This window comes from Chlorocebus sabaeus, chromosome 11, assembly GCF_047675955.1.
Source record: "Chlorocebus sabaeus isolate Y175 chromosome 11, mChlSab1.0.hap1, whole genome shotgun sequence".
NCBI lineage: Eukaryota > Metazoa > Chordata > Mammalia > Primates > Cercopithecidae > Chlorocebus > Chlorocebus sabaeus.
In genome coordinates this window covers 60,132,519-60,145,464 of record NC_132914.1, presented here as the reverse complement: position 1 = coordinate 60,145,464, position 12,946 = coordinate 60,132,519, and the positions used below count along the sequence as shown (strand labels likewise).

At 33.6% G+C, this 12,946-nt stretch overlaps 1 protein-coding gene across 3 annotated transcripts in view; it reads right to left on the bottom strand.

Annotated features, from left to right (window-relative positions):
• The window catches only part of MON2 (MON2 homolog, regulator of endosome-to-Golgi trafficking), a 126,886-nt gene that overhangs the window by 91,569 nt on the left and 22,371 nt on the right, over positions 1 to 12,946 (bottom strand). For all 3 annotated transcript variants that reach the window (XM_073020906.1, XM_008003875.3, XM_008003877.3), the window contains exons 3-7: positions 8,394 to 8,521; positions 7,292 to 7,423; positions 3,901 to 4,030; positions 2,061 to 2,158; positions 1,042 to 1,167 (exon numbers count right to left, since the gene is read on the bottom strand). In XM_073020906.1, the coding sequence (XP_072877007.1) occupies positions 1,042 to 1,167; positions 2,061 to 2,158; positions 3,901 to 4,030; positions 7,292 to 7,423; positions 8,394 to 8,521 (614 nt within the window). The remainder of the gene's footprint in view (positions 1 to 1,041; positions 1,168 to 2,060; positions 2,159 to 3,900; positions 4,031 to 7,291; positions 7,424 to 8,393; positions 8,522 to 12,946) is intronic.

Below are 12,946 nucleotides of genomic sequence, written 5' to 3'. Positions count from 1 at the left end.
CACTGACTTCATTTTGGACTTTAGTTGTTTTCCATTTAAGTTATTTGAAAACACATAGCTAGATATATAGGCAAGTAAAAATCAATAATTTCTTTAGGCTTTTAAATATTACACAAGTAACTCACATACCACATTTCCTTCATAGACCCATACACTGGGAAATACCTGACTATTAACAGATTGTCTCTAGAGATTATTTTTATTATTAAAATTCCAAAATGCAAAGGGACTAAAAAAAAAAAAGTAATGTAACACTAAACTGTTATATGTCTAAAGTTTGAGGCTATAATTCTCCACGGCTTTCTTTCTTTCTTTCCCTTTTTTTTTTTTTTTTTTTTAACAAATGGGGTCTGGCTCTCTCACCCAGGCTGGAGTGTAGTGGCATGAACACAGCTAACTGCAAACTCGACCTCCTGGGCACAAGCGATTCTCCTGCCTCAGTCTCCTTAATAGCAGGGACTACAGACATGCACCATCACACTTAGCTTTTTAAAAAAATTTTTGTTTTATTTATTTTTTTTCGAGACAGAGTCTTGCTGTCACCCAGGCTGGAGTGAAGTGGTGCGACCTCAGCTCACCACAACCTCCGCCTCCCAGGTTCAAGTGATTCTCCTGCCTCAGCCTCCTGAGTAGCTGGGACTACAGGCATCCGCCATCACACCCCGCTAATTTTTGTATTTTTAGCAGAGACGGGGTTTCATCACATTGGCTAGGCTGGTCTCAAACTCCTGACCTTATGACCCACCTGCCTCGGCCTCCCAAAGTTCTGGGATTATAGGCGTGAGCCACCGCGCCCAGCCTTTTCATTTTATTTTCTATATTGATGGTGTCTCACTATGTTGCCTAGGCTGGTCTCAAACTCCCGGGCTCAAGCAATCCTCCCACCTCAGCCTCCCAAAGTGTTGGGATTACAGACATGAGCCACCAAGTCTGGCCTCTTTGCAACTTTTAATGTGGAAAAAAAATACACGTTGCTTTCTTTAAAAATATCTGTAAAACAATTAAGATTAACTTTGTCACAAGATACTATAAATGGCTTACTTGTAAAAAGACCTGTGGAAAATCATTGAGGACTGACTCAAGTAATTCGAGGCCAAACGTCCGAGTCATTTCTGTCATGCCCACTAGCCAATAAGGAGCATCAGCATTAACCAACTGACAAAGGTCCTGGGAAAATAAATCCAACAATTTCACGTGCTAGAATTAAATGTGCTTTTCAAAACTCACAGTTCATAAATCTTAAAAAAAAAAAAAATCTATCTTCTTATATAATACATGTTTTTGCTCCTTAGAAACTAAGCGCCGGTAATTCCAATTTTGACAAATTGTGTAACTGACAGATTATATAAGCAAACTTTTAAAGAATCATATAACTACTCTGTACTAACAATTTGTACAATTGTACAGTACTCTGTACTGACAATACAGAGATAGTAGACAGATAAATGATTAATCTAACATACTTTAAATGAAAAAATAAGCTTTTAATCCAAAGTAATAATATTTTCAGTACAGATTAATCTTGTTTTACCTAAAATTATTTATTCATGACAAGTGATGTAAAAATCACGTATCTATGTATCAAATTATATTACACAGACCAAATTTATTACTTAAATTTTCCTTGTTTAAAGAAACTTTTTTTGCATGACTAGTTGTTTCTGATATACCTGTTTTCTTTTTTTTTTTTTAAATTTATTTATTATTATTAAACTTCAAGTTGTAGGGTACATGTGCACAACGTGCAGGTTTGCTACATATGTATACTTGTGCCATGTTGGTGTGCTGCACCCATCAACTCGTCATTTACATCAGGGATATACCTGTTTTCTAGTTCTGCATTTATTTCATTTTATTTTCTTAAAGTGAGTCATAATGTTTTATCATGTTAATTAGCTATAAAGCAAATATAGAAGTTGTTCTTTAGAACTATTTTAATACTACCTGTGACATATTTTCAAAAAAATTCACATTTAAAAAATTAGACATAAAATCCCCAACTAAAAAATTCACACAAAACTATATTTTAGAATAAAAATTATTTTTATCAACTAAAATACCTGGAAAAGCATATATGCATCTTTAGCACAAGGTTTGAGGGTACTGACAGATCTTCTGTTACTATTTCCTTGTACCAGTATTGGTTGTTCTATAATATCTGCAATCAAAACAGGATGGGTTTTAGCAGTTCACAATAGCCTTTAATAAATTATGTATTCTGTTTAAAAGATAATGTCTAAAATAAATATGTTTATATAATTATAAATTGTAATTATAATTTCAGAATTAAAATTTCCAATTTTTAACATATGCCTCCAAAACAAAAAAAAAATGGGAATCTATGTTTATACCAAATACCATAAAAATCACTCTTTGTTACCTTACATTCATTCACTCTAATAAGCTGGGTACCTTTGTCCATACATTTGGTTTCCCATTCTTCAGCCCCTTTATTTCATGGATTTAACATTCACGTGATCTTTAAATGTGCTTTTAAATATCAAACAGACATATAAATGTTTACCATATGGTTAACTCCTCTACCATTTCACTATCTTCAAGAGAATTACTGCTTGATCTGCTGCTATTACCATGTCAGTTACAGATATTCACCAGCTAAGAATCAGCTAGGATGGTGTTTCCCAACTCAGTATTTCTTTAATTAACTACTAGTAAAAAATATCATTCTCTGTAAGTTATGACAGCCTGTTTTGAATAAATATTGACTTAACGACTACCTGAAAAGAAAAAAGTTCTAAGTATTTCTACCTTACTATAAAGTATTAAATGGTAGATTAGCCTTAGAGACACACAACTAAAACTATCAATGTGGGAATTTTATTGAGGTTATGAATGTGTAAATCATTCAGACTGAGGAACTGCCCTGTGTTATCACAATATGATTTTGAATATTTTAACCAAATGGGACATGTTATAATTCCTTAATATTTCAAACTACTAGAATTCCACCTGCATTTTTCCCCAAGAAAAAATAAAGAAAAAACAATATACCAAAGTGGAAATATTCTTATAAAGGTATTTGATAAAAAATATTTAAAAAGTATTATTATTATTTTTGAGATGAAGTCTTGCTCTGTTGCCCAGCCTGGAGTGCAGTGGTGCAATCACAGCTCACTGCAACCCTGCCTCTCAGGTTCAAGTGATTCTCCTGCCTCAGCCTCTGGAGTAGCTGGGATTACAGGTGCACTCCACCACACCCAGCTGATTTTTTGTATTTTAGTAGAGACGAGGTTTTACCGTGTTGCCCAGGCTGGTCTCAAACTCCTAAGCTCAGGCAATCCACCCACCTCGGCCTCCCAAAATGCTAGGATTACAGGCATGAGCCACCGCACCCGGCCAAAAATTAATTTTTATATTACTTAAATGTTCTTAACACATGTTAGCAGATACAGACAAATATTTACGAGGGAAGCCCACTCTTGGAAATTTATCCTGAAGAAATAATTCAAAAAGATATGTAGGAAATCACCCAAAACAGTTATAAAATACTGAACAGAATGCAAGTGTCCAATAGGAGACTAGTTCAGTTAAATTACAGAATGGCCACAAAATATAATGCAATAATTAAAATTTAAATTATAAGGATGAAGCAATAACATGAAAAATTCATAGAATGCAATGTTTGGTTAAAAAATACATATAATGCAATACTTGGTTTAAAATGTGAAATTATATTTAATACAAAATTATGCATATACTAGAAATAAACAAGGAAAACAAACAGCCTGTTCCTTAGGGTGATCAAATTGTGAGGAATTTATTTTTTAAGTTTCCATTATAGACATAATAATGTTGATCATTTCAGCAAAGGCTGAAAGTTAATAAAAATTAAATCATCCAAGAACCACTCACAAAGTAAAACAACTTCTAGCACTTTACCTCTGTGTCGTTCATCTTCAGCAACCATCCTCTCAAAAACAACAGTAACAACTTGTCGCACTGTAGCAGCAGCTGTATTATTTGTAATATTATCTTTCGTGAAGTGTAGTCGAAAACAAAGAACAATTGCCTGAAAACACAATTTTCATTTAGTGTGAAACAAGATTGAGGAGCAAGGCCATTATCTTTATTTTGTCAGGTGTAACCACAAATTGAATAATGTTTGGTTGTTTCAATCACCAATATGAAAAGTCCCACCATTTTATACAATAAAATATAAAAATCCTCAGATTTTGATGTAATTCAAGTTCTCAGTAAACATATAACCATAGAAGATTAGCTATGGTAATGTGAAACATACCTTTTAAACTTTGGTTCTTTTAACATCTATATAATAATGTGTTATGCTTTTATTTCCCCAGAATGACTTGCTTTGCAAATAACAAGAACTCAAAGTTTGTTGTATCACTTAAACATCTGGAGAAGCTATACCTAAGCATATAAATAAATAAAATCATGAAACTTCTAAAAGGAGTCATTTTTTTCTTTTAAACCTCAAGCCTACTGAGGTGTAATTTATATACAATAAATTATAGAATCCCTTAAAATTATATAATTTGATGAGTTCTGACAAACATGTGGGCCCAGGAAACTAAGGCCACAATTGAGAGATGGAATATTTCCATCACCCCAAAAGTTCTCCTGTGCTCCTTTGCCACCCATCTCTTCCCCTACACTTGGCCCCAGGCAAGCACCCATGTGCTTTATTCACTGCAGATCAATGGGCATTTTCTATGATTTTTATATGAACAGATTAATTCAGTATGTGCTCATTTGGACCTGGCTTCATCCACTTAGAATAATATTTGCGAAATTCATCCACTTTGTTCTACGTATCAGTAGTTTGTACCTTTTATTACCAAATAGTATTCCATGGTATGACTACACCATATTTTGCTTATCTGTTTACCTGCTGGTGAACATTTGGGCAGCTTCCAGGTTCTGACAATTGTAAAAAAAAAAAAAAAAAAAAAAAAAAAAAAAAAGCTGCTATGAACATTCATATATGTAAGTCACTGTGAGGACATATGTTTTCATTTATCTTGGGTAAATATCTAGAAGTGAAATGGATGGGTCATCTGGTAAGAATAGGTTTAACTTTTTAAGAAACCGACAGTTGGCTGGGCCCTGGGTGGTTCACACCTGTAATCCCAGCACTTTGGGAGGCTGAGGTGGGCAGTTCACTTGAGGCCAGGATTTGATGACCAGCCGGGCCAACATGGTGAAACCCCGTCTCTACTGAAAACACAAAAATTAGTTGGGTGTGGTGGTGCACACCTGTAATCCCAGCTACCTGGGAGCCTGAGGCATGAGAATCCCTTGAGCATGGGCAGTGGAACGTTGCAGTGAGCCAAAAGCACACCACTGCACTCCAGCCTGGGCAACAAAGCAAGACTCTATCTCAAAGAAAAGAAAGAAAGAAAGAAAAAAAAGAAACCGCTAGTTTCCCACAGTGGTTTTACAATTTTACATTTCTGCCAGCAGTATATGTGAATTTAGAACTATCCTACATTCTCCATAATACTTGATGTGGTCTTTTTTCATTGTAACTATTCTAATGGATGCATACTATTTCCTTATGGTTTTAATTTGTGTGTCCCTAATAATAACACTAAACTTCTTTTCATGTGTTTGTCACCCATTTGAATATTTTATTTTAATGAAGTGTCTGTTGAAACCATTTGTCCACACTTAATGTGTGGGTCGTCTGTGTTACGAATGAATTTTAAGAGTTCTTTATATAGTCTAGATACAAGTCCTTTGTCAGATATTTGTATTTTCCCACATTCTGTGGCTTTCTCAAGGATTTTAGATTTTGTGCCCTAATAAATCTTTGCCTACCCCAACATCACAAAGATTTTCTCCTATTTATCCTTCCAAAAGTTTTCTAGTTTTAAAAGAAGCCATTCTTGGAGAAAAACATAATGGTAGTTTTAGAATCAATGCCTATCACCTTAATTATATTAAAAGTTTTAAAAGACACAAGCCTCTGATACTGCTACTACTATTTAGATTTCAACATAAAGGAAAGACACAGTACATAGTTGCATAGAAGCCTTCATATTAACTCAATTTTATACTATTTCTTTATACTTGATTTTTCTCATCCCCAATTATTGCATTTCCAAATTAACCAACATAATAAAATAAATCCTATAATCAGTTCTTATTTCTTTAGTAGATCAAATGAAAACCTTTAATAAAATTTTAAATACATATATCTGAATAATTTGATAGCTAGAAATCAAGAGGAACTATACACAACAAAAGGATATATAAAAATATATACAATATTGTATATAGCTCGTGTAAGCTTAAAAGAATAAACTATTTGCAATTAAAATCTCATTATGATCTAAGAACATCACTTGAGATAGTATACACAGCTTAATGTGACAGTACACTGTACTTCTTTATAAGTCATGCAAATTATAATAAAGCTATTACTGAGAGTCTAAAAAATTCCTTAGACAATAATTCATTTACTGCTATGTTACTCTCTACTTTCTGTTCCTTAGAAATATTTCATAATAAAAAACTTTTTAAAAAGTGAAATAAATAATAGAATGGCTCTTACATGTTCCACAGTGGGTGGGAGTGATGACAAAATAAGAGATAGCTATCATACATACAATCTTATCTAGTATAAATGGTGAAAGGAGATTTGTCTAGCCATTTAAGAAACATATTTGAACTGTCTGGTTTACATATCATATACATATGAAATTATGGGTAGGGAGAGCTATCACAAGGAATCTAAAATGCTCAAGGCAATATCCTTTTTTTATTTTTGAGACAGAGTCTCGCTCTGTCGCCCAGGCTGGAGGGCAGTGGCGTGATCTTGGCTCACTGCAAGCTCCGCCTCCCGAGTTCACGCCATTCTCCTGCCTCAGCCTCCTGAGTAGCTGGAACTACAGGCGCCCACCACGCCCGGCAAATTTTTTGTATTTTTAGTAGAGACAGGGTTTCACCATGTTAGCCAGGATGGTCGCAATCTCCTGACCTCATGATCTCACAACACGTTTTTTTTTCTTAGTTCCCTCCTTCCCTATTCTTACTCTTGGGCTACTTTCTTTCTCTTTTCCATTTCCTATTAACTATTCAGCCTGTTGGCTATACCCAAGGGACTTTGATTAAGCACCCCAACCTGATTTCAACTCTAACGTGGAAAAAATAAAGTACCAACAGTTATTAACATGCAGTGTCAATCACCACAATAGCTGTAGGGAAGTTGCTTTTGGTTCAAACGGCACCAAGCTTTTCCCTTTCAGCCAGCTTATTCAAATACTGTCTCAAAGCACATATGAACTCTGGCAAACAGTTTTCCTACCTTAGAAAGTGCCTCATCATGAACTACAGTATTGGTTGTTAAAAGAACAAGAACTGTTTGAAGTAGCTTAAGTTCTTCAAGACTATTCTCCATTAGCTGCCAAAGCATGTTAATTATATTTCCAGCTGCAGTCTGTAACATAGTTATTTTAATTATTGTCAACAAACAAAATACAGATGCTGATGTTCCTAAATAAGAAAAAGTATACAAACCTACCTCACCTGAAGAGGATTTCTTGATCACAATAACAAAAACCATATCTTTAGATCTCTAGATCCAAACACATCTCTCAAGTAATTTAGGACTTACCATCAATTAATTCTCTCCCTCAAAAATTGTAATATCCTATTTGAATATATACACATAGCAGCAAGCAGTTTTGTAATACCTAGTCAAAATCACAGCTCATTTCTACAACATTGATAGATTGTATTTGGACATGAATAATATGGACATATGCAAATTAGCTATGAGTCTGCTGTTTCAGATACAATACTTCATTTATAGTATGTTACAGAAAAAAAATGCAACCCATATTAACAACACATTGGCACACTCAATTAAATCTGACATTGTTTAAGATGATACATTAATGGCAAAACATTTATTACTTCTATTATAGTACTTATGGAGTACAAAATTAAGATAACACCATTAAATTTGAGACCAACATGCAGATTCATGGTTAAGAAATATTTTTTCTCATTTTTCCAACATAAAGTTAGATACAAACAATACATTTAAGTTAATAAAAAACAAATTATTACTCCATATAATCTAGGAAAGAGAGTCATGCTCTTCCCTCCTCTCTTTATAAAAGAAAAATTAAATAACCAATTAAATTGAAAACTTGCTTGAGTCTCAAAATTTTCATTTATATTACTGAACTGTGACTTCTTAGATTACAAATGACTTGCAAAAATACTTGTGAGTGTTTAATGAGAAGAAAATTTGGCAATATTTTTAATAAAGGCATTTTCTCCAAGCACATTGCTATTCATAAAATAGTTTTATATTAAATATCAGGTATGTTTCATTCTCCTTTCACGAAAACTCTTTATTCAACTCTTAGGTGCAGTTTAGATAAAAATCTTTATATTACCTCAGACACGACTTCATGTGACATGAGTCTCTGAATAGCAGCCAAACATAGCTGAGTGATCTTCGGTTCCTTGGTTCCACAACCCATTAAAAAAGGCTGTACAACCTCTGAGCTGTTCTCTTTCAGTGCTTCATTTAGAACACATATAAAGTAAATTATTAAAATTAATCTATAATTAAGAATGCATTTTTATATAATTACACCACTTTATGTAAAATAAACACCAAAACAAAAATCAAACAGCAAGAGTTAAAATACCTTGGATATACACTCCAGACTCTGTATCTAAGCTATACGCCTTAACTACTGCTTTCTCATGCTTTTCTCCTAACACTGTCCTTTGGTTCTCCTCCATCTTCTGCTACAAACTCTATTAGGGCATGGATTTTCAAGACTTCTTTCCCACCTCAAAAAAGCACTCTATTTCTTCATATACTGCAGGAGGGAAAACATAAATAAGAATTCCCACCCTAAAATAGAATCATTAAAAATAGTACATACATCATCCACACAATACTTGTAAATGAATATTTACAAATTTCCTAGCATTTTATTATACGCCTTGAATTTAAACACCCCAATTTCTTCAAGAAATAAACACATTTCATTAAAAACAATAACATTACTCCTCTTATTACTGAAACAGCACTTTAAATTAATTGGGTGCACATGCTATAATTCCAAACCTTAATTTAACTTCCTCTACCAAGAGCCAGCTCACTCAGAAGTTTTTAAGTGGCAATAAAAATGTAAGACGTTAGAAAATGTACAAACTGAACTACACATAATTAAATTTACAAATGAAATTAAATCTACACACATTTACTGAAAGGCTACACAAAGATGGATAAGACAGGTTTATCATCCTTCCAGAATTTGAATAAATGACACGGAATTCCAAGTCAAGAGAACATTAAACTTACAAGCGATTCTTTGTGTGTGTGTGTGTGCGTGTGCGTGTGCGTGCGCGCGCGTGGGTGTGTGCGTGGGTGTTTCTGTTTTGTTTTGTTTTTTTTCTTTTTTATTTGAGACGGAGTCTTGTTCTGCCCCCAGGCTAGAGTGCACTGGTGCAATCTCGGCTCACTGCAAGCTCCGCCTCCAGGGTTCACGCCATTCTCCTGCCTCAGCGTCCCGAGTAGCTGGGACTACAGGCGCCCGCCACCACGCCCGGCTAATTTTTTTGTATTTTTAGTAGAGATGGGGTTTCACCATGTTAGCCAGGATGGTCGCGATCTCCTGACCTCGTGATCCACCCCCCTCAGCCTCCCAAAGTGCTGGGATTACAGGCGTGAGCCACCGTGCCCGGCCGCAATTATTTGTTTTTAAAAGAACTAACTCTATCAGTTATTTTTTGAGGCAAGACATGCAATAAAGACAGATAAATCTAAGTTTTAAAATGTTTTCCAGAATCACCATTAAAAATGTAAAACCAGTGTTAACATTATCATTTAAATCCTCACCTTCTTCTTCCAAAGCTCTCTTTATGGTATGGTAAATTAAGACTACAACTTCCTACAGGCTGCTCTGCAAAGTCCCTCAGTATGCCAGCATAAATTACTGATTTAGCATAGCTAAAGATGGCAAATATAACTGGCAAAGAACAGTGTTCCCAAAAGGGCTCCCTGTCCTTATTCCCTTGCCTTCTTGTACACAAAGGTTTTGATTCAAACCTAGAGACAAATTTTCCATAACGATAAGAATGATTAAAAGATGATGACCATAAAGCTCCTCTTAAAGCTTCAATAAAATGATTAAATATCCTACCAGATTTAATCCTGCCAGAACCACTGAAGTATGAGGCAACCCCTATTTCTGCGGAACACTCCTTATTAAATGTTATTCAGGCAAATTAAAAGCTCTTAATAGTAACCAAGTTACATTTATAATTTTTATGTGTTAATATGTTTCTCATTTCAGCATCACAATAATCTTAGAGAGTTTAGAGGGCCTGATGTGGCCCTACTGATACAGTAAGTAGGTAGTAAAGCCAGAATTTGAAAATACCGTATGTCTTCTAACTCCTGGTTCACTATTCTTCCTACAATATTATGCTGCCATTCCTTATGGTACATAGGAATGGTACACCCTGACAATAATGGAAGTTAAAAGAGGACCCAGTGATTTGTACTTTAAAGTTGTCTGCCTGAAGTCTTCAGACAAATAAAGGAAAATGAACTTGTTTTCATAAAAAACAAAAAAGAAGATATACTTTCACAGGGTTTATCTAAGATGCCAATGATTTCAAGACACACCCATAATATCATGACAAAAAAAAATCAGTGCCAATTAAACTATGACACAATGCTTTCTAATCACTTAGAATTCTTCTTCACAATTTCATCCTCTGGGCCATCAACAGCACTAGGAATGAACACCTTATTTCTTGAAAGAGTACTTCACTATTGTCTCTGAGATTTTCTTCTAAGTCAATGGCACCCATTCTGCATGTTTTGATGCTGGTGCTTTTTTGATCTTACCATAAGATGTTAACAGAAAGTTTTCAATAACCAGGGTGACATTTTAAATAGCAATTCAATTCAACATATGTGGTATCAACAATGCATGCAACTCAACTGATGTGATAATAACATGAAGAACCATGAACAAGTTCATGCACATATTGAAAAAGATAACTAAAACATCACCTGGCTCACAATGATTCTAAAATGCCATCAACTGCAACATGCACACCAATCAGGGGATGTTAAAAGGTGAAAAAACTGTGCATATGAAAATCGACAAAATAAGGCGAGTCATGGTGAAATGCTGTGTACATGTTGGCTACAACCAGGTCTATCAAGCTGAGATAAACTTAAGGTAGTAATAAAAATTAATTTTTAAATTTATTTTAATGAAATTCAAAGGAATCAAACATCTATTTCTCATGTTTTCCCTCCCAGTTTATATGAGAATAATAAAAAAGGAAGTTTCTATGTTATCTAGAATAAATTATCAACAAAACAATAAAATCTATTTATTCTAAGTCTTCTGAAGTATACTTTGAAAAACAAAAACATATCCACTGTATTGAGATCATAATTCAGTAAGAGAAAAATCATAAGGAAAAAAGTTACTGCTTTTCCTTTTCTTCTGTAAAAAGTGGTAATAGTCCAAAGAAGTATAAATTATTCTTGTTCTTCCAACTGAGAGATATCCACTCTCCACAATAACTTTAATAATATGTTTGTTAATGATAGCTTTACATAAATACCTTCCTACAGACTGAGATTTTAGAAATCATACTGAGGAAAAGGTTGTACAGCAATATAAAGAAGACATTTTACTTTAGCCATTTTGAATGTCATTCCAGGAAAAAAAAAAAAAAGCTACTTCTTTTTGATCAAAGTTATTTGTTTCTGTTTTCATTAAAACATAAAAATAGGTTATGGAAAGGGATAAAAGAAAAAGTTTATTTTCCACCTAAGTCCCTCAATAAGTGTAACTCTTTGTGTTGTAACACTGTATTGGATAAATATTGTATTTCCAAATTATATAACTGTGAGATCAAATGATGCACTTTCACACACCTGAAAAAGGTCCACCAGGTCCCCATATACTAGGGGTTTCCTTGCTCTGAGCATTTTCACTGCATAATTGCAGTTTTTATCCTGGAAAAAGAGAATTAAACTAGGATACCCCACTATGAATCATATTAATGGGGTTAATAAAAGTTTTATTGTGAAAAAATTTTAACAGCCATTAAAGAATACACTTCGATTCTTATGAAAGAAAATGTGACTTAGACATTATTTTGATACTCAAAATGCTTAAATCTAGCTCTGGGGAAGACTGATACTCCTAACAACATTTAAAAATATTTTAGTGGGTTCAAAAGGTCTGAAAATATATTTAAATGATTCGAGAATGACTACAAATGAAAGTCTAGGCAGTTTCACATTAAAAGCACATTACAGGAAAAGGAAGGGCTGTTTAACAAATGATGTTGGCTCAATTGGTTAGTAATTTTGCAAAAGAAAAAATCTAAATCCTCCCATTACCCAACATACTACTAAGAAAAATCAAACCATAAAATAAAAATGACTACCAACTATGTAGAAGGAGAAGGTCATCCTAAGTGTAAAGCTACAAAAGAAATCAGAAAAATTGGTTAGGTTATATAAAACTGAAAAGCATCTAGATAAAAAAATTAAAAGGTAAATGGTCTAGAAAAAATATGATGTCAACATAATGGGAGGTTAATATTTTTCCTGTATCAAAAGTTCAAGCAATTTGATAAGGAAAACACAAAAGTTTGAAGAAATGAATGTAAAATTTTAAAAAAGAATAATTTAATACAGGGAAAATGATCAACATCTAGTGGAAGTGAGAATTCATTTGTCTATTTAATCACCAAAAGACTTTTAAAAATAATAATCCTGGCAAGGAGGTTATAAAAATATGCTCACTTATTGTTGGTAAAGGTATAAACTTTTCATCTTTTTGGAAAGCAGTGTGGTAATATATTCTAAGAATTTTAAACATATTCATACCCTTTAACCTTATAATCCCACTACTAGAAATTTATTAAGAAATAATTCTAAATACTGAAACAT